General features: G+C 36.7%; 1 protein-coding gene across 9 annotated transcripts in view; it reads left to right on the forward strand.

The window, feature by feature from the left end:
• The window catches only part of USP34 (ubiquitin specific peptidase 34), a 114,020-nt gene that overhangs the window by 65,890 nt on the left and 26,476 nt on the right, over window positions 1–21,654 (forward strand). For 8 of the 9 annotated variants that reach the window (XR_008429880.1, XR_008429881.1, XR_008429879.1 and 5 more), the window contains 24 exons: window positions 490–690; window positions 2,051–2,133; window positions 3,223–3,263; window positions 5,037–5,161; window positions 6,256–6,408; window positions 7,149–7,253; window positions 7,741–7,796; window positions 7,897–8,017; window positions 9,153–9,336; window positions 12,405–12,568; window positions 13,573–13,638; window positions 14,755–14,901; window positions 15,002–15,058; window positions 15,155–15,232; window positions 15,951–16,045; window positions 16,991–17,163; window positions 17,498–17,651; window positions 18,429–18,507; window positions 19,368–19,421; window positions 19,521–19,616; window positions 20,539–20,603; window positions 20,700–20,775; window positions 20,873–20,920; window positions 21,283–21,348. Coding sequence is in view for 1 of the 9 variants with exons in the window: in XM_053938060.1 (XP_053794035.1) it covers window positions 490–690; window positions 2,051–2,133; window positions 3,223–3,263; window positions 5,037–5,161; window positions 6,256–6,408; window positions 7,149–7,253; window positions 7,741–7,796; window positions 7,897–8,017; window positions 9,153–9,336; window positions 12,405–12,568; window positions 13,573–13,638; window positions 14,755–14,901; window positions 15,002–15,058; window positions 15,155–15,232; window positions 15,951–16,045; window positions 16,991–17,163; window positions 17,498–17,651; window positions 18,429–18,507; window positions 19,368–19,421; window positions 19,521–19,616; window positions 20,539–20,603; window positions 20,700–20,775; window positions 20,873–20,920; window positions 21,283–21,348 (2,487 nt within the window). In the remaining 8 variants the exon portion in view is untranslated. The remainder of the gene's footprint in view (window positions 1–489; window positions 691–2,050; window positions 2,134–3,222; window positions 3,264–5,036; window positions 5,162–6,255; window positions 6,409–7,148; window positions 7,254–7,740; window positions 7,797–7,896; window positions 8,018–9,152; window positions 9,337–12,404; window positions 12,569–13,572; window positions 13,639–14,754; window positions 14,902–15,001; window positions 15,059–15,154; window positions 15,233–15,950; window positions 16,046–16,990; window positions 17,164–17,497; window positions 17,652–18,428; window positions 18,508–19,367; window positions 19,422–19,520; window positions 19,617–20,538; window positions 20,604–20,699; window positions 20,776–20,872; window positions 20,921–21,282; window positions 21,349–21,654) is intronic. The other variant, XR_008429883.1, reaches the window with a different exon arrangement.

Below are 21,654 nucleotides of genomic sequence, written 5' to 3' on the forward strand. Positions count from 1 at the left end.
CTGTGTTCCTTACTCAGGAATGATTGCAACTGCATTGATATTAATATAACAGATCATACTTCTTTAAAGAAATCAAAAGTAGCTAAACAAGAATGGAGTGTTTATTTCTGCTCTTTTTTTTCTGCTTATTTTAGGGAAGGTTGTTATTTGGAGAATTATTTATTGTAGTCTGTGTTAAAAGCAGTAATCTCTTAATTACCTTTCCCTTGTCTAAGAGGCTAAGAAATACCATTTTCCATTGCTGTCAGTGAGACAATTAGCATGGTGGCTGTGCTGCTAATAAAGATGCTTTACAGTAATTAACATGTTATATAATGATGACTTATAATCATCTTTTTGCATTATTCTATCATTAGTTTGAGCTAAATTCAAGTTTTTTCTCCTTTATACCTTGCTGAGGTTTTCAGCTGCAAATTCCATAGCAGGCATTGAATTATGTGTAAAATAAATCCCTCAAAATTGAAGTTTCCTTTTCCTTCCCCTTCCCAGTGGCAGCTGGACTGCCTTGCTTGCTTGCTGAAGCTGATCTGCCAGTTTGCAGTGGATCCCTCAGATCTGGATTTGGCTTACCATGACGTCTTTGCCTGGTCTGGGGTAGCAGACAGCCACAGGAAAAGGACGTGGCCGGGCAAATCCAGGAAGACGACAAGTGACCACGTCAAGGGCCTTCATATCCCTCGGCTGACAGAGGTAGGAGACACACAGAGGTTCTGTGAGCTGTAGGAAGCGACTCCTTTTCTAAAAGAGTAAATGGGAAGTCCTTATTTTAGTAATAAAAACATGTAGTGGAAAAGTTAGTAGTACTAATTTCTCAGTAATATAATTGATCTCAGTAATATAATTGATCTCTTACTTGTTCTCTAGAAAAGTAATTGAATAGTTTTAAACCTAGCAACCAAAAGGTGTCTTTTGGTGATTGATGAACACATTAAATGGAAATCCAGAACTCCAGTGCTTTGCCCCTGTTTCTTAGATTTTGTTTCCTAAATTGATCAGTCCATTTTTACATTAGTATATTATTATTAACCTGTATTTATAACATGAGCTGCCCATGTCCTTGCTAAATCCATGTTGGATTCCTTTAGTAAACACTAAAATAACTTTATTAGGGATATCTGAGTGAGTGTGAACTTACCTGCAGCTGTAAACCTTCCTGCCAGATTCCTGCATGCTGATTTCCTGGAGCAGGCCAAGTACTTTGGATATTTTGGCATCAGGGAAACATTCAGTGTATATCGACTTTCTTGGGCACAGGACCAGCTGTGACTGCCAAAAAGTGCAGGTCTGAACTCTGAGCTGGAGCCAAACTTCCCCTTTGTTATACCTGGAAAGACCTTAACTATTCTATAAATATCAGCCATTTTTGACAAAACAAATCCCTAAATAACCAGGGCTACTGTCATACAGGGAACTTAACCAAATGTATTAAATTTTTGAACATGTAAACAGTGCTGTTGCTTTCTCTAACTGGTTTTAAATTTTTAGTTGTGAATTGATTAGTATTTTTGATTGCCATAGATTTGATATTTAAATATTTTAAGATTTTCTTCAGACTTGGATTTTAAAATTCTGTGTAGTCTGTCAGATTTGCTAAAGATGAATATTTTAAGAGAGTGGTTAGTCAATAAAATGTGTTGATCACAGAGGCAGGCAAAATTTAGGTGTCCAACCTCATCCTCAGCCTTGTCTCCTCAAACCTAAGGTTTTTAAAAGGCTGTGAGTAGTTTATGCTTTAAAAAAAAATTGTGTTTTTACTGAGAGGATTGGATAAATGCTTGATTTTCCTATTCAGTTGAATTGTCTTCTTTTGAGAATGAAATTTTAGCATCTAGACTTAGTCAGTGAAACATGGGATTTTAGCTCTGCTTTAATGAAACCAATAAATTGTTAATGTGAAGATGCTGTGATTTGCCTTTGGCCCTTCCTCCCTCTGCACAGGTGGGTTTATTTAGATTCACACAGTGTGTATAATTGAAAAACAGATCAAAAAGCTTGTTGTTATATTAACTTGTTTTTTTTTTTTTTTTTTTTTCGACTTCAATTTTTAAAGGTGTTTCTTGTACTTGTCCAGGGAACCAGTTTGATTCAGCGACTTATGTCAGTTGCTTATACATATGACAACTTGGCACCTAGGTACAATATCTTTTTATTTTTGTGATAAAGCTGATAGAGTGTGCGCATTTTCATCGCTGCTTTCATTCACGACCCCAGGGCTCTTCAGCTGTGCTCACATTGACAGCCACATCAGAGATTGAGCTCCAGAGGCTGTAGACTTGCTTTTCTTAGTCACCTCCTGCAGTGGCAGAGGGGAGAGGGGTGAGAACTCTGTGGTCAGGGTGTAAGGCATGGATGTATAAACTATAAATGACATAAATTCTCATGCCAAAATCCCTACTTCATTTTTTCCAGAGCATTCTCAATTTCAAGGCAGCGTAAAGGAGAAATTAAAATAAATTCACTTTCATGTTGCTTAGTTGTCTGCCAGTTTTGACTTATTTTTCCCATCCTACTGATACTGAAGGCAAAATCTGACCTATTGGAGATTTTGGTCCTGTTGCCTTTTTAACCTGAGAAAAGCAATTCTGTGTAAGGCTGCATTGTGGAGGCAGACTGAGGCTGGGGAGGTCAGGTTTTTGCTATATTGCTGTTGTAAAATTGATTCCAAGTGATGGATAGTTGTTTTACCATGTTTTTAAAAGATTGTTAAGGACATTTAGAACATTTCCAGTCTGCAAATGTGCTTAACTTTGACCTCTAGTTGAGTTGCAGGAATAATTTTTAAGTATCTATGCTATATTTTTGGTTTCATAACTTTTTATTGTAATTAATAAAAATTGAGGTAAATAAATATATAGAGTTTGCAAATGTTTATTCAGAGTGTGGTTTCTTTATGAAGAAAACTAGATTTCCTCTGTATGGGTCAGTTCTTAGCTCTGACATCTCTGTTTTGGATAAAATAAAGAAGGGGCTATGGGTACTTCTCCTTGGCTTTTAATCTTGTAGTCACTAAAGCTTTATGGGGGTGACTTGAAGGTTTTCATAGTTTTATTGTTGTTATTACAATTTTGAATACTGCAAGCAATGAATCCTTTTAAGATGAATGATTTTCCAAGTGGTTATTTAAGAGTAATTGTGTTGTGCCTTGTGTGTACTTGTATTTCTGAGTGATAATTTGTTATGTTCTGTGATAAAATTCAAATTATTTTCTCTTCTTCCCATCAGGGTGTTGAAGGCTCAGTCTGATCACAGGTCAAGGCATGAAGGTCAGTGCTGCAAAACAGCTGTGTAAGGAGCTAATAATAGGGATGGCAAATTGATGATAATTTATTATTTTGATTTATTCCACCATTAGAATGCTGGAAGATCATTTTATTGCAAGGAAATATCCATGGTTTCTGAGTGAAATCCAGTCTGGGTTTTCTCCCCGATCTGCATTCAGGGTGAAATCTGGTCATGGTTATTCCCCGATCCATTTCCCAGGAGAAATCAGGTCCAGTTTTCCTTCAATCCTAATTCCAGGAGAAATCCAGTCCAGTTTTCCTTTCAGTTCTAATTCCAGGAGAAATACAATCCAATTTTCCTCCTGTCTTCATTCCAGGTGAAACCCAGTCCAGTTTTCCTTCAATCCTAATTCCAGGTGAAATCCAGTCCAGATTTCCTTCAATCCTAATTCCAGGAGAAATACAGTCTGGGTTTTCTCCCAGTTAAACTTCCCAGAGAATTCCTGTCTGAATTTTTCCTGCTCCTGTTTCTGGCTGATATCTCATTGAGATCTTCTCAATCCTCTTTCCAGGCTAAATCCCATCGGGATTTTCCCCCATTCCTGCTCCCACCTCTCATCCCCAAACTTTATCTAAGACTAAGAAGGGGGAAAATCCAGTTTTATTTTGGGAGTGAAGCTGGGGCAGTGGTTGGAAGCATCTTCTGCTCAGTGAGTTTTTCCATGGGCAGCAGCTGCTTCCCTCTTGCCAAAACATTTCTGATTGGGCTTGTGGCAGAAATTCCATGTGAGAATTTTCAGCTCAGGTTGCACCAATGAGGAGAACAGCAAATTCAGACAAATCCCATACAGCACTTTATCCTGCATTAATAACCAATGGCAGAGGTATGCAGGCAGGATCCTATCAAAATGAAAGAAGAAAACAGGAAATTCAGGTGGAAGTTAAGTAGAAGATGAGGGGGTTACCAGGAATAAACTCTTGTTGCATCTGAAAAATTGATATTAGACCTTATTCCAAGAGCAGCTTTCTTTATTCTGCCAAGAGGAAAAGCTTCATTGGCGAGACAGGTGGGGTCCTATCCCATAAAAAAGCTGTCCTGGACACCCCATGACACATCTATAATTGGGTGTTCAGGCCTTGTTTGCTGTGAACAAACCCCAGTAGATATTGGCCCCAGAAATTGCTGCCATTCATTTGATAGGTCTGTGCTTGGGCTCTTGCTGCTAGCAGTCTCTCTTCTTAAATAATGAAAGATGAGGAATGGTTTCTCTGTTGATAATTCCTTTAAAAATGGGATATTTGAAAGTGCAGTCCTTGGAAGCATGCTGGCCTTATTACCAGAGGAAAGCTGACACTGGATGGAGTCTGAAGCACTGCAAAATTTTCATTCTAATTTCATTACAAAGACACTACTTAAGAAATTCCAGAGTTACTTGGGGGCTGCAAGATGATTGCAATGGAAGTTTTGGTTGAGGCAACACAAACATGGCCGCAGAAATTAGTACAAAACAGGAAATAAATGTGAAGATGTGATGCAAAGCACCAGCTCATGGGTCAAATAGTAGAGATTTAGGAAAGTATTGTGGCCCTCACTGGTAATATTTAATCTAATTGGATGGTCATCATTAGTACAGTGGTCTGTATTTAATCAGCTTATTGGTAAAACTCTGAGGTTTTTTGTATCCTTAGTACCAAGAGAGATTCTGTCTTGCCTGTTATTGTGACTGAAATAAATGTCACTTTGGGCTGTGCAGCCCTTCTGCCCAAAAAGCCTTTGCTGTTGCTTACAGTGGGGTTTCTATCCTCCTCTTGCAGTCACTCACTATTCCATGTGGCTCTTGGTGAGCTGGGCTCACTGCTGCTCCTTGGTGAAATCCAGTCTGGCTGACAGTGACCATTTGCAAGACTGGCTCAAGAAACTCACCCTTCTTATTCCAGAGGTATGGTAATGGGGAGCTTGGTACATTCCTAATTGGTGTCATTACCTTTGGGTTGCCATTAAATCCAGGACATGTGTTTTCCTGCTAAAAGTGGCAAGATCTGCTTCAGTTCCTTGCACTGCTGGGTAAGAAGTGATCATTGGAAGGTGGCACCTCTGTGCTCGGTGGCAAACCAGGTTATAAACTCTCACCATTCTCCTTAGCTTCTGTTTGAAGGTCATTTTTTCATTGTCATTTGTTAAAATTTCTGGGTAGTTTGTTGAAATTTCTGGGTGATGCCACCTGACTTGAATTAGCTTAAATGAACTTCCCCCATTTTGTTTTTTACATTATTAGATTTTTTTTTTTGCTATTTGTTTTTCTATACTTAGAATCACAGAATGAGGTGAATGAGAATTGATACAAAAATCTTTGTCATGACCAAAGCTTGGTCTAGCTTTATGTAATTATTTCTCCTGTAATAAAGGCTTAAAAATTGCATCAATTATATTCACAGTAGAATTTTTTTGTGTTTACTGGTGATCACTTAAAGGTGCAAGTTGGACATGATATGATAATTCTTACCTGTTGTTTTATTACTCAAGCACAGAAGAAGTTTACAGGCTGTCTCCATTTAAAATCCCTGGAAATGAGAGAGTGCAAACTTCCAAAGCTTGATTACACTGTGGATATTTTTCTTAATAAAAGGAAGAAGAAAATAGTTTTTCTAGTGAAATTAAATTAATTAGTAGTTACACAAGAGTAACAGTAAATTCAGGATTCACATAGATTTCCTTGATTTGCCAGATGTGATATTTTCTATTCTAGTCAGTGTAATCATTCCCATAGAAAATACATAACTTGAGACACAGGGCACAAACAATGTTTTTAATTAGAATGTTTTTAATGTTTTAATTAATTAGTATATTTTACATTTTTCTGTTAGCAGTTTAAATACACATTATTTGTAATACCTGTTTTAGAAAGACACATGCAACCCTGGTAACCTCTTAGATATTATGAGAGGAATTTATATACCTATCAAAGAAAAACATACAAAAGAAAAAAACTTCCAAAGAATGAGTGTAATCATGTAATTTTATTGTTTTTCCTAGACTGCAGTTCGCCACGAGTCCTGCAATGGTTTGTACAAATTATCTCTCTCTGGCCTGGATGGGGGAGACTCAATCAATCGCTCCTTTCTGCTGCTGGCTGCATCAACCTTGTTAAAATTTCTCCCTGATGCTCAAGCTCTGAAACCAATTAGGGTAAGAATTTAAGAACTGACAAGACTTTCTCAAAGATAAATTTAAAAGTAATATAAAAAAGTAAAAAAAAATAATATAATAAATTAAATTATTATAATATAATGGTTAGAATATAATAGCACATTGTGGTGTCTGACATACTGTTTGAGATACACAGAGATATGAAGGCTTCTGAATTAGATGTTTCCAGAAACTTAACAAAAATGGTTAAACTGTGACACCGCAGTAATTTACTGCTTGGCTGTGCCTGGAGAAATGCAGGACAGCTTTTGGGAAATGCTCTTGTTTTTAAATTTCAATGTCTGTGTACACAGATATTTTAAAAAAGAGTTGAATTAAAACAATCTACAGAAGATTTTGCAATATTTATCTGTTTTTCAGGAGAGTTTAAAATTAGAGAAATATTTCCTAATTGAAATCAGCCCAAGTTTTTAATGTTTTGTCCAGTCTAATCCTGAATATTTTTGTGATTTGCAGTGGGTGGGTTGAACTCCACACTATTCTACAAATCTTTTATGGGTCTGGCAGATAATCCTGACATTTTTTCAAGAAAATTAATAAATTTTGCAGAAGAAAAACAGAGCACACACTGTAATCCTTGTAAAATACATTGTTCTTATACTTACTTTAGAGGCTTGAAGAAAGTAATTCTCCTGTAACACAGTTACTGGCTTCACTGTGCTCTTTTAAGACAGTTATTTTGTCTTCTACTTTAGAACAAAAGCAATTTCTTTCCACAGATAGAGGATTATGAAGAGGAAACTGTGCTGCGACCTGGTTGTAAAGAGTATTTTTGGCTGCTGTGCAAACTGATTGATAACATTCATGTCAAAGATGCAAGTCAGGTAGGTTTCCCTTGCATTCATTGCTTTTAATTGGTCACTTCTGACATTTTTTCTTAAGCTCTGATGGACTGCTGTGAGCAGCTCTTGGATGTTTTCCATCTCCCAGTTTACTCTGATGTGTACTTAGTAGCTCTTGGGAGCTTCAGGTAGTGATTCTGTAGGGTCACGAAAGGGGGGTTGTTATAACACATAAGGTAAACTTAGTTGAAGGTCACAGACATGGGAATAGTGTAATTATCTGTGATAATTACACTGTTCATAATTCCAGTGTGTTCAAAGGAGGACTTCCAATCAAGTATTTGATTAAAGCTGAAAGAGTTAAATTCAGTTAACAGCCACTTAGCATAAGTCAGAAAACTTACCTTAGAGCATGCCTGAAAATGAGTTTTAATTATCTCTGTTTTTCTGTGTGCAGTAATAACATTTCTTCCAAAAAAAGTCCATAATTCTTTCCCATTTGTATTCCATTTTCTTTATTTTGAATCAGACAACCCTGCTTGATTTAGATGCACTGGCGAGACACCTTGCTGACTGCATTCGGAGGTGAGCTTTGCCCCAGGAATTCCCTTTGGAGTTTGCATTGGGTTATTGTTAGTGGGGCAGAGCTGTGATATTTCTTCTCTCCCTCTATGTGCATATCCAGCAGGGAAATCCTTGACCATCAGGATGGGAACATAGAGGATGATGGGCTCACAGGACTGCTTCGCCTTGCAACCAGTGTTATTAAGCACAAACCGCCTTTCAAATTCTCTCGGGAAGGCCAGGTGAGAAGGACACTGCAAGACCACTGAGAGATACTACATTTTGATTGCAGGGCTCAATACATGAAAGTTTGTCATATTTCTAGCCTTAGGGTGATGGACAAACCCACACATATTCCTTTATTAACAAGTAGCATATACAGTTCCTTCCCTTTTTGTGTAATTCCAGGATAGAATTCTTCCATCCCTGAAGTTTTATTTATTTTCATTTATCGTCTTTAAATGTTTTTTCTATTGATCAGCATTAGCTGGTTTAAGTCCTTAACAACAGATGATTTTGACCAGATCCTGGGCAGTCTGATCTAAAAGTAACATTTAGGCTCCACACCTGTGCAGTGGCAGAGATCTGTTACAAGATTATTACACTCCACCTGTGCTTGTAGAGTGGGAAAGTGGTGAGGCAGGGGAAGTTGCTAAAAAGCTTTTATCTTTGAGAACTGCATTGTCTTTAAAAAAAAGCAAATCATGTGTAAAAACAACTTCAGATTGGTGTTTTTTTCTGTAGACTCTACAGAACTTACTATTTTTAGCTGAAGAGTAGGCCCTGGTGTCTAATGATGTTGTTTATATCTTGTCTGTTTATTCTGTTGCCATAAAATGGCCCTGAAGGTAATTTGATTGTCCAAATGTGACATTGCTGACAGCATTTTAAAAGACTGCTTCTGTTGTTCTGCTGGATAAGTGTGTTTAACTTAGGGAGAGCTTGCAAATTAAATTCGAGTAAGAATTCAATTCACAGAGTGCAGTGTGGAGGAGGATGTGGAAATTAAAATAGAAGTATGCAAAGGTCAGATTATGTAGCTTGGATGTATAGAAAACTTAAGAAAGCTTGAGAAACTAGTCCTAAAAGTTACTGAAAATTCATGTCTGGTTTGTCAAGTTATCAATCCTAAAACCAGTCATATTTTGTGATTCTTTTCCAATTGGTATGTTCCTCTTTAGACTATAATATAATACTTATACTTCACACAGTATAAGTTGTTGAAATTTGTGATTCAGAACTTGTATTCAAGTCAGAAAGTTCTGCATGACAGAGGTCCAGAAAGTCTACAGAAGTTCCTAGAAAATTGTTCATATATGATTCATGTTTTAAGAATACATTCAATCTGCTCATTGTGCCAATTTAACTATTTTCCAGGAGTTTCTGAGGGACATCTTCAATCTCCTGTTCTTGCTGCCCAGTCTGAAGGACAGACAACAGCCAAAGTGCAAGTCCCACTCCTCCAGGGCTGCTGCTTATGATTTGCTGGTGGAAATGGTGAAAGGCTCTGTGGAAAACTACAGGCTGCTCCACAACTGGGTCATGGCACAGCACATGCAGTGTAAGAACCTTTGGAGTGTTACTGGCCACTAACAGTGCTCTGGGAATTCGACTTCATAGCTCTGCTGTTTATCCCTGATCGCCTGGAGTAGTGTCACACAAATGTTGGCATCTTTAGCTCACTTAACAAATTAAATTCCAAAATAATTTCCATATCACCTATTCTTACATATTATTATTTAGAGTGTGTGGTCCTGTTAAATGACATGAACACAAAGGTAACACTGGATTCTACATGTTTCATCCTCTTGTGCTGGATTTTAATTTCGCTTTTTCCTTTCTGACATGAACCATGGGATATTTATATATAAACCAAAGTGTAGAAACCACATGGAGGTACTGGAGTTCTGAGCAGCCCTGTCATGTTTTCAGAGCCGCTGGTATCATTGTAGCTGACTTGAGTTTGTACCCAGATATCTGTATAAAGCAGTTTTGCTGTGCCTCTTGGCTTCCATGCTTCCTGCCTTTTGGAACCACAGTTCCTATGTATAATATGGAAATCACTAAAATTTCAAGCTAGTTAATATTTTATCTTTGGTTTACAAATCCTCATTATGCATTTCTAGCTTGCTAGATCTCGTTCACATACCCAGTTAAAATTTCTCTAACCTGAGGTTCTGTAATTTATTATAATCTGTGGAATTGATTTTAGTGCCTTACAATTCAGCAAGCAAAAGAGAAATCTGATCATAATAATGCTTTGTGTTCTATTATCTTATGCCTGGGGCCTTCTAAGGTCTCCTGTGCTCAGAAGAAATATTATGAAGAATATATTTTATGAAAATACTGGATATTTTTGTTTGCTATGAGCACGTTATCTGCTGCTGAGGTTGTCTCTATATCTCCAGGTGCAATCATTTGTTTTTAACAATCAGTGTTTTCCTCACTCCAAATCTCAGTAATTCCTCTCTGTTGATGTTTTCTGTAACATTACCACAGTTGTTACTTTCTTCCAAACACTCTTCCCTAGATTGTTTGTTCATCTCAAGTTCTCCAGAGCCATCTGCTCTGTGCTCCTGCTATTTGTCACTTGCATGAATGTTAATTTTATTACAGCTGGCACAGTGCTGTTGTCTCTGTGATGTGCACCCAACACAGCACTTGTGATACCTCATTTGTTTAATGGCTTGTTATTCCATTGTTATGATGCAAAGATTATTGAAACCGGGCTTTTCCTCTTTGTTATCTCTGTAATCTTACTAGTCTTCAAAAATCTTAGTCTTAGGCCTAGCCCTCCATCCTTCTTAGGAGAAACATTAAGGGAAATATTAGAAATTTCCATCCTGTCTTTGGTTTTAAATGTGTTTTCTTGACAGGGAGGGCTCCCAATTCATTCAGGTGGATTTCACTGAAGAGTGGATTTAGGTATCGTCAGTTGTTCATAAAATTTCTTGCAGTATTTTGGAGTTTTGCTTCCTTAAGGACTGATAGAACCCTTCAGTTCAAGAGTAGGTACTTCACTTTCCAGCAAGTTAAAGATCATGTCTGGTGTTATCAATGGAGCAGGAGCATCATCAGAAGGTGGAATATAAAGAAATGCATGGTCATTCTGAGAGGAAAAACTTCAGCTTTAGTTTGCTTAAAATAGAATGTGAACATGGCAAGTTGGGTTTCAAGTTTCCCCATCTCTTCCTGAGAAAAAGCTGGTTTCTATAACAACAGTGAGAAATAAAGAAGATAGACATCAACAAGCCTCAAATTTGCCTTTCTAGTTAAGATCCATATGGAGAGGGAAAAATTTTATTACACAAATGAAGTCAGTCACTTAAAAAATCCCAGGGTGGGGAACACAAGGTCATCCTGAGAAAGTCCTTGTCAAATTCCTGAATGCTCTTTGTCAGATGGAAGGAGGTGGAAGAGCCTCCCAGCTGCTCTGTGAAGTACAGAGGAGTCAACTGATTGCTTTGCAATTACAGCTTGATGAGCTCTAGGCAGGGAGAGATGCTGAGTCCTTACCTCAGAAAGGGTGAATTAGGATGCTGTCATTTAGGGATTGCAGTTAGGGGAGGGAATTTTGGATTATTCTGCCAGGCTAATGACCTCCTTTAGGAGGTGAAATGTGCAGGAGAGCTTTGTTTCAACTGGCTGACCAGCCCAGGTAACCTGAGGTCACAGCACTGAGGTTTGTTGAAACAGGAGAATTAAACCTCTTTTCTTCCCTCCTTGGAGCTTCAGGGCTAATAGTTGTTTTGGTGCCAATGCCAAAATGAAGATTACAACTATTATTTGTTGTGCAACAGAAAATCTTGAGTGTCTGGTCTCTGAAGATGTGAGGATGCCAAATAGTTTCCTGAATTTCTGTCTGATAGTGTGGAGTGAGAAGAATCCCTAATGAGTCTTTCATCTGTGACAAAATAATTAAGCATTTAAAGTTTAAGTCTTGAACCCCAGATAGCTTTTATGGATTGTAAAATAAATCCTTTTTTGAGGGAATTTTTTTCCTCTTTATTTGAATATATACTTCAGTAGAGGTACTGAATTATTAGTGGGACACACTGTGTTTTCAGAGAATCACATCTTTGGGGATGAATAGCAAAGTTGGATGCATTGCAAGGGTTTGTGTCCAACTTCTTGGATTCCAAGGAAGATTGTCTAAGCTGGTTACTATCTTCCTGACTGGCAGATGAGAAGAACTTTCCCATTCTTCTGATTTCTTGGCAGCCATATCAGAAAAAGGCTCATGAGAGAGTCACTCAACCCTGCCAAGCTTGTCTGGTGCCTCCCTGTGTAAGAAATCCATTGCTACATCTGGTATGAAATTCAGAGGAATGGAAAGCTTAGAGGAAAAGAAAATGGCTTTTTCAGTCAGATTCACTTGACATTTGGCTTCACAGCCAGCCCCTTGCAGCCCAAAGTGATGTTGCAGGAGGTTTTAAAGATTTTCCTGAGAAATATATAATCCATTTTCCTAAAGATCAGGCACAGTCTGGCTTGTGCCTGTAAATGTACAGTGCATAACCAGTGACATTTTATTAGTGTGAACATCCAGCTTTTCATTGTATTTCTGTTTTTGCAAATTACACTCTGAATTCACTCTTTTCCTGCCTGTGTGATTGCTGCTTTTCACAGCTTCCCATGCACCTTACAAGTGGGATTATTGGCCCCATGATGATGTTCGTGCTGAGTGCAGGTTTGTGGGTTTAACCAACCTTGGAGCCACGTGTTACTTGGCCTCCACTATTCAGCAGCTGTACATGATCCCAGAGGCCAGACAAGCAATTTTCACTGCAAAGGTGAGTGTGGGGCTTGGATAGAAATTTACATTCAGAATCAATGCAAATACTGAAAAAATACATATTTCCTTCTAAGACTTACATCCAGATAAAGAGTGTTTCTTCAGGGTTTAGTTTGCTTTTTGTGTAGTTGGATGCTTTTGTTGATGTCTAAAAGTGAAGAGATTTTTTTCTTAAATATTTGTTGTGGTAGGTTCTTAAGGTGGCAGTGAAATAAAATGTTCTAAAAGTCATATTTCTGTTGCTTTCAAATAGCTTGATTCAGATTTGGGTTTATGTAAATTGTCTATTGTTTCTTAACTGCTTATTGTCATTTTGTTAACAAATGTTTTTTCATTTCTGTAAAGTCCCAGAACATGTTATCTCGTGCTGCCAGAAGTACAGCAGGTCCTGTAAATTACCATACTTTGGTTGACTTCCAGAGATGCAATATTATCACTTTTTTCTCTTTACTGTAAGAGAGAAAGTGTCATTTTGGTCCCTGACATCAGCAGGGCAGATAGAATGTGTGAAGCACCCCAATTGGCAGTGACCTCATCATTTTCTGTTATTTTTCATTGCTGGTACTTGTCATGTAATTTCTGGATTCGCCATTTATAAATGCAAATAAAAAGCTTAATAAGAGAAGCTGCCAGTCTGCACAGGAAATGCATTATAGAAAGGGCTGTTCAGAGCCCTCACAACATCTGTGAATTAAAAAAAACTATTTCAAAACTACTAATACTTTGTAATACTTCCCCAAAAGCTCCTACCTGCAATAAATTTTTAGAAAGTAGAGTTATTTTATTTTCAGGTTTAATATTGACATGCCAAAAAAAGTGTAAAATAAGTATAAAAATTCTAAGTAGAAGATAATAGACAGTGTGTTCCTGTACACAATTTTTTTTTTTAGTGGTCCATAATAAAGTACTTGGGTTTTTATTTGGATGTTACATCTTTTTAATGTATAGTTTTGGAAAGTAATAAGCAAAAATATCAAGTCTTCTTTTATTAATTTCTGTTAGTATTCAGAAGATATGAAACACAAGACCACTCTACTGGAACTCCAGAAGATGTTTACATACCTAATGGTAGGTGTGAAAGAGGGTCTTTTAGGAAGTGTTCTATTTTAGAGATTCTTTGTACATAGTTCAGGTGAATCAATGAATTACAGAGGTGTTGGGCAAGTGAGTTTCCCTGGTGATAAAATGAAATACATTCTTCTTATTCATTGCATTTTCCTTGCTCCAATATTTAAACATTAATCCATTGAAATACAGCAAAATTTTGAGATTCCAGGACCAAACAAAATTAAAGCAGTTCTCAGGTGTTCAATGCTGTTAAAACACTGAAACAATTCCGAAATAATGAAAAAAACCTGAGGAGAGTTGAATGTCTTGACACTGGTTTTGTGTAAGAAATTCACAACCACTTCAAAGACAGTTGGAGAAAAGAGTCTTGACTTTTAATGCCTGCCATGATTCATAGAAATTATTAATTTATACTTCAGAAGAAAATAATATAGGAACAGAAAGTCATAGCAAGACTTACCATTATTTAAATCTTGAAGAAAGACTTTTTTCTAAAAAAGGCAGTATTTACAGGGGGTACTGTCTTGCTATACATCCTTAAAGGAGAGCAGAGTGAGTCCTGCATTCCCAGTGTGCAAGGCAGTGGAATGGGGATGTATTCTAAAGAATTGCTTTATACTGCACATTCTTTTCTCTGGCTAAACACATCCTGTTGAAAACTAGATGAAAACATAGAGGAGTCTGAATGAAAATTGAGCACTTGGCAAGATTTAAGTCAGCCGTGTCCAGAAATACATAAATACAAGCTGATGTGCTCACATTTTATTTTGTGTCTGAACAGATATGCAGGAAGTGCACGTGTCACATCGTCAGCCAAGATATTTTATTTTAATGATTCATTTAATGAAGTATTTCCTAAATATTTTAATACTTTTTTACTAATGGTATTTTACTCACTGGTATTGTGATAATAGTTATCAATTAGTTAAAAACTGCTTTGCATTTCAGCAGAAACACTTAAACATTTAGGAAATTATCCTGCCTAATAAGCATATTGTATGTAAAAGATGTCTTTTTGAAAACAGATATTAATATATGTGTGTGTGGTACATCTGTGTAACTTGAAAACAAAAAGATTTGGGTTGATTTGGTTTTGTTTGTTATCTTTTATCAAAGGAAAGTGAATGTAAGGCCTATAACCCAAGGCCTTTCTGTAAAACCTACACCATGGATAAGCAGCCCTTGAACACTGGAGAGCAGAAAGACATGACTGAGTTCTTCACTGACCTAATAACAAAAATAGAGGAAATGTCTCCAGAACTGGTGAGTTATGAAGAGGGAGCAAAAGGGAGCTTGAGAACTTAGGGATTTGCTCAAATTTCCTTGACAGAATTTATTCATTCATTCATTCATTCATTCACAGAAAAACACAGTGAAAAGTTTGTTTGGAGGTGTTATCACAAACAACGTCGTTTCCTTGGTAAGTGCTCCTTCTCTAGCCTGATCTTTTAAAGATAATTACTTCCTAACTTCTCAAAAAAAGTGATTTCATTGCTTTTCTCTTGCATTTGTTCAGGACTGTGAGCATGTGAGTCAGACAGCTGAGGAGTTCTACACAGTGAGGTGCCAGGTGGCAGATATGAAGAATATTTATGTAAGTAATGCCAGGCTGAGATGAATCTCAGATCTCAGTTACAAAGGGCATAAAACACTGCCACACACTTGAAGATTTCAATTCTTCTTATCTGCACTCCAGTTTTGGGGTGTTTTGAGGTTGATATTGTGAGGTCATTTAGTTTCATCTTTTCTCTGCTGTGTGCAATCTGCTGGAGCCAACAGTAGTCACTGACTGTTGTTTTACAGTCAGTAATCCCTATTTACTTGTTTTAAACATGCTGTGGTCATTTTATATGAGAACTGTAAATATCAAAAGATTTAACATTTGCAAATACTGCTGCTTATGAAATTAATTTAAAGCTTACACCAGCATAATTCTACGTTTTCAAGCTTTTTAAACAACCATTATTCCCACAGTTGAAATTTGAATTTAATGGATTTGAATTCCTTGAGACAGCTTGGAATATTGAGTACCATTTTTATGAGTTAGTTCCTTAATTCTGTATTTTCCTAATATATTCCTAATTATATTCCTAATTCTGGGTTAGGAACTGGTTTTCCTGTCAAATTCTTCTCTCAGTTCAGATGTGTGGTCTTCTGTGAAAAATTTTGGGGCTTTATTTTCATAACTTACGGAAATGTTAATTAAACTCAAAGTAAGATTGAAAGGGAGGGGTTTGAAAATCAGGCCATGTAAGCACAAGATATAAATATCCAAGATAAATGTAACCTCCTTTTCTGTTTTTTCCATGTAGGAATCTCTTGATGAAGTAACTATTAAAGATACTTTGGAAGGTGACAACATGTACACGTGTTCTCACTGTGGGAAGAAAGTGCGGGCTGAGAAAAGGTGTGGCCAAGAAGAAATAAATATTCCTAATGTTTCTTTTTAGTAAATCCCTGAAATTCCATTTGGAATAACAGTAATCCTCTAGATGTAACAGGACTGCTCTTTCATTCAGTTTATAACATGTAGGCCCACAAGGATCCCTGTGCAAACCAGAAATTAGAAGGAAATCAAATTTCCAGAACAGAGAATCCAAAGTATCTTAGCAAAAGACACAGGAAAATGTTCATGACCTTTTTTAATTTAAAAAACCCAGAAATTAGTACCTTTGGAAACATTAGTCCTGGGTTTAAAATACTAAATGCTTTCAGAGGTTGATTGGTTACTCATTATGTAGGAGAATTGCTTAGGTTTCATGTCACCCTGAATTTCTTAATTAAAATCTGTAGCTTTAAAAATATTTCCATGTTTTGCAAAGTCTGCTTATAAAGACAAAATAAATTAAAATTTCATGTTGTCTTGGTATTGCAGCTAAGAAATTTCTTTGTTAGAGTTGGAAAACCTTGTTGTTTTAAATAACATGGGTAAGAGAGTAACTTACTTGAAAATCATTATTGCAAATTTTATGAGTTTTTATGCAGGAGATGTTCTGCCTTTATCTTTTGGAAGATGGTAACTCCCTGCAGTGAGGGGATTTGCATTGTTGAATTCATTCATGGCTTATTTTGTGATACTGTTTTAGAAAGCTGGTTCCCGCCATATGAGTAAATTACTGTTTCCTCCAAGGTACAATGACAGCTTCAACAGAATTGTTTAATGGGCTAAATGTGACCTTCCTGCTGCCAGTCAGTCTGCCCTGCTCTGGGGCACTGTAGGAGCTGAATTTTATATTTATGTCTTAGCAACAGATCTCCAGTGTTACACTTGAAATAAATGTTTAAAATCTCTCTGAAAATACAATTCACCCTCCTAAGCTTTTGTAAATCATGTTTATTTGTGATCCTTCAGGGCATGTTTTAAGAAACTACCTCGTATCTTAAGCTTCAACACCATGAGATATACATTTAATATGGTGACCATGATGAAGGAGAAAGTCAATACCCATTTTTCATTCCCTTTACGTTTGGATATGACACCCTACACTGAAGATTTCCTCATGGGAAAAAACGACAGGAAAGAAGGTTTGCTCCTAAAATGGATTCAGCAAGCTTTGGCATTCTGTTTGTCTTATACACTGTGTATTTATTTGTGTATTCACTTCCTGTATACAGAACAGAAGCAAATAAAATCAAACATAGCTTTAATCAACCTATATTCCCAAAAAGTCACACACTGTATTTCACTTAAAAAAAATGGCCAATTTTTGGTTTCAGATACTGTTTAATTTGAATTAATCTTACATTTTTTTTGTAAAGTATGAGAGGAATTGCAAATAATTACATACAGTTTGTTGCTAATGTTGAAGTTTGAGTGCTTAGGAAATAACTGATTAAATATGGTATTGAATTCTTTCAGGTTTTAAGGAAGATGGTGGATATCTGAAGGAAACGGAGAGTTATGAGTATGACCTGATTGGTGTCACAGTTCACACAGGAACAGCAGATGGGGGGCATTACTACAGTTTTATCAGGGACATTGTCAATCCTCATGCTTACAAAAACAACAAGTGGTGAGCTGTGCCATTTATATTTCCATATTTTTAATAACTAAAGCTTGTTGACTTTGTTAGGTGCAGTTATATAGGGAATACATCCCGTAGGTTCCTCTGGAAAGCGCAGGATGTTGGAATTTTATAATTCTAAGGATATTAACTTATTGGCCTACAGATCAGTAGCCAGGAGAGTTTTGTGGTCCCCTGGACACAGGGGTGGCAGGGAATGCTGTGCTGGCCTCACCACAGCCAGGGATTGCTTCCTGCTGGGACTAGATTTGAATTACTGCAGTACAAAAGATTTCTTAGATTGTCCTTCCTGAAATCTGCTCGGTACCTTGGATGAGGATCCAGCTACATTTCTGGATGGAGAATTTGGGAAAGGGGAGGGACATGGGCATGGGAAGGAGGAGGGTCCTCCTGGGAGACAGAAGAAAGCAGGGAACACTCTGCCTGCTGTTTTTGGATGTGGTATCTCCATTTCTCACTGGAGCCCTGGCATAGGAGACAAGGTTTCTTCTCTTCCTGTTCTCTAGAGTAGCAAGAGCATTTCTGAAACAGAACCAGCTCATGACCTAATCCCTGCTCCACTGGGGATTCTAGCAGTGCCTCCTTGTTTGATGTTACTGGAGGAAAGTCACTTTGGGACCAGATTTTCATTTGCTGGGATCTAAACAAGACATTAGAAATGAACAGGAATATTTCAATCTGAAGAATCATTGGAGGTGCTCATGAGACTTTATTTGCCCCTAGAGATGAGCAGCAGTTGTTTCAAAGCCTTCTCCTGCCTTGCAGGTACCTTTTCAATGATGCTGAAGTTAAACCCTTTGATTCTGCCCAGCTCGCTTCCGAATGTTTTGGTGGAGAAATGACTGTAAGTTCTGACCTGAATTTTTGTCCTGTTCAACTCTTCCAGTATCTGTTACAACCCAGGTCTTTGTATGAGGCTTTAAAAGGAAGCTGTCAGAAGTACAGTACAGGTATTACTAATGAAGCAAAGTTAATTAGTGAAGTGTCTCTCCAAACAAGAGGTATTTCTTTACTAAATCTGGTTTTTATCATACTATTTCTTCAGGTATAAAAAAAGTGAGTCTGAGCTAATTTTGGAATCCTTGTTTGGGGTGGCTGCTTAGCTCAGGCCATTGATGAAGGAATCATTACTTCAAGCTTAGGTGTATTCTGGGGAAAAAAGGGGCATTTTGATTTTTGTCTATGTTTTGTATTGTTGTCTGTGACATCAGTTGGAATATTTTTACACATTATTAATACAAACAACACTCAAATGTTCTCAGGTTGTGCCTGAATTGATCATTGTTTATAGCTGTGTACATGATATAAAGCACATTATAGATAACACAGTATCTTACTAAAGCAGTCCTGGGCATAAGACTACTTCTCATGTCTGGGAAAGACAATATGCTGAAATAAAACCAAAAAATTCCTTTGTTTGGCACATAGATAAAATACCTTTAGATGCCTCTAAAGAAGAGGTGTCAGTGAGATGGATGAGCCAGGAAATTGCTTGGGATGGAAGTAGAGTATTGCATAGTGGCTTTGAAAATTCAGAAGAGGTCAGAGAAGAAAAAATGAAACAAGACTGCTTTGAGCAAGAACTAAATTGTCAGCAACCCTCATAAATATCATGAAATAAATGTGCAAGTGAACTGTCACAAACTGTTAGACATGAAAGTGTTAAAAAGCTTGTAATTAATGGTTTTGCTTTCTTCTTGACAGACAAAAACTTATGATTCTGTTACTGATAAGTTTATGGACTTCTCCTTTGAAAAGGTATTTCTCTTCCAGACCCTTGTTGTATGATTATATTTCTGATTTCATGATTCCTCTCTCAAAGCAAAAATTATACAGATTTTTTTTTTTTTCTCCAAGACACACAGTGCTTACATGCTGTTTTATAAACGGATGGAGCCAGAGGAGGAAAATGGCAAAGACTACAAATTTGATGTTTCCTCAGAATTGCTGGAGGTACAAGTTGATTTGTTTTAACACCGATTTAAAACACTGTAGGAGGCCCTAAACACATCAGAAATCTGAATAAACCTAGGAAAGCAAAAATAATTTAAATCACTAAGGTGTCGGTCCTTTCATTTCACTGTCTTCCTTAGGAGATGGTCATGGGATAGGAAAGGAATTAGGATTTACATTTTATGTGAATTTTAGATGTTTTCTCATTCTGTCCTGTTTATGGGATAAATCCCTTTTTGCCACCTGGAAAATTTAATGTCCCTGCTCCCTCTGGCCAGAAGTGTTGCTTCAGCATCTGCCACATTTTAGGTTCTTAATTGAAAGTGTCTCTTCATTCCTAGCCAGCAAATCAGATCATGCTTTTAACCTTCTTGGTCTTAAAAATATTAATAGATTTTTATCAGAGTTAAATGTTTAAACTATATTGCTGTGAAAATCACTATGAATTGATGTGATCAAAAACATCACTTTAGAGAGAGGAGCAGGAGACATGGCATGAAATCCTGTTCTGGTTTAATGATGGAGATTCAAATCTTACTCTTTAGGAATTTATCAGAAGTTCTCAGAGCTCATCGAGCTTTGGGTTAGACTTCAGCTGTGATTCTTTTTAAATTTGTTGTTCTCAAAATTTTAGCCCAAAACTCTGAATAATTAAGTTGCAAAAATGATGCCACAGAAAGAGGAGAAAGTTTGAAGCTCTGTTCTGCCGTCCTATGGCAGGCACAACCAATATTCACCATAATATGAATGAAACAGCTTTGAGCCAGTTCTTTAAACTAAAGAAAGTGCTTTCAGAAAGAGTTTTTCCTACAGAAAAATTCTGTTTTTTTTATTCTTGGAATCATTTAAATATTTTAAAAGTCATGCTTAAGTAGTGAAATAAATTGCTTTCTTGTATCTGATGGTAGCATTTTTTCTTCAGTGGATATGGCATGATAACATGCAGTTCCTTCAAGACAAGAACATTTTTGAACATACATATTTTGGGTAAGTTTTTCTTTTAAAATGTAATATTAACGCTTCTGTTCTTCTTGTAGATTATCATTATTTATTTTAATTAACAAATAAAATTACTGACTCTAGGTTTATGTGGCAGTTGTGTAGTAGCATCCCAAGTACACTACCAGATCCAAAAGCGGTTTCTCTGATGACAGCAAAGGTAAGGATTTCCAAAGAATCTCATCTTCTCTTAACTATTTCCTTGTTGGCATTTTAATTCATGCATTCTAAATTAATGGTGCCATTTTTTTTTCCAGTTAAGCACTTCCTTTGTACTAGAGACATTTATTCATTCAAAGGAAAAGGTATTCGATTTACTTGTAAATTCTCATTAAGTAGCTGCATGAATCTAGTGAAAAGCAGATCTGTACTTTCCATTTTAAAAGTGGGAGTTTGAGCTGTAAAATCACTATATATGATGCTAAGTTCATGTTTAAAATGTCATTTACCACATTTATAGTGAGCACTGCACAATGGAATATAATGTGTATGTTAAAATGTATGGACTGGTATTTATCTGTAGGTGCAATGTACTATTAATTCATAAATTGTTTATTGTTTATAATTCTTAAGATTTTGTGCTTTACTGAACCATTTAGAAATGTTTAAAGATTATGCTGGAATTCATTATTTAAAGTTACAGTTTTTCCTGTGTTTCTTTTCACAGCCTACAATGCTTCAGTGGATTGAACTGTTAACAAAACAGTTTAATAACAGTCAGGCAGCTTGTGAAGTAAGTGACTTAGGAACTCAGCAAAGTACAAACCAACTTTCTATATATTGTTTAACTTTCCTGGAGGTTCGTATCCCTGGAATATTTTGGACTATGAACTGCTGTATTTGGTATATTTATGCTCTATGAGATGAAATTCGTCCTCTATGATTACTGCAGATCCTGGGGAATGACTTAACTTTTATTTGCAAAAACCTATGTTGAGACCACAGGCCTAAATAATTTTGTCACTGGAATAAGAGAGAGCCAGTGTCACAAACTCTTCATTTGATTAATTATTATGTAGTGACTTGTGTAATGAAGACT

This window comes from Vidua chalybeata, chromosome 3 (assembly GCF_026979565.1).
Source record: "Vidua chalybeata isolate OUT-0048 chromosome 3, bVidCha1 merged haplotype, whole genome shotgun sequence".
Lineage (NCBI taxonomy): Eukaryota > Metazoa > Chordata > Aves > Passeriformes > Viduidae > Vidua > Vidua chalybeata.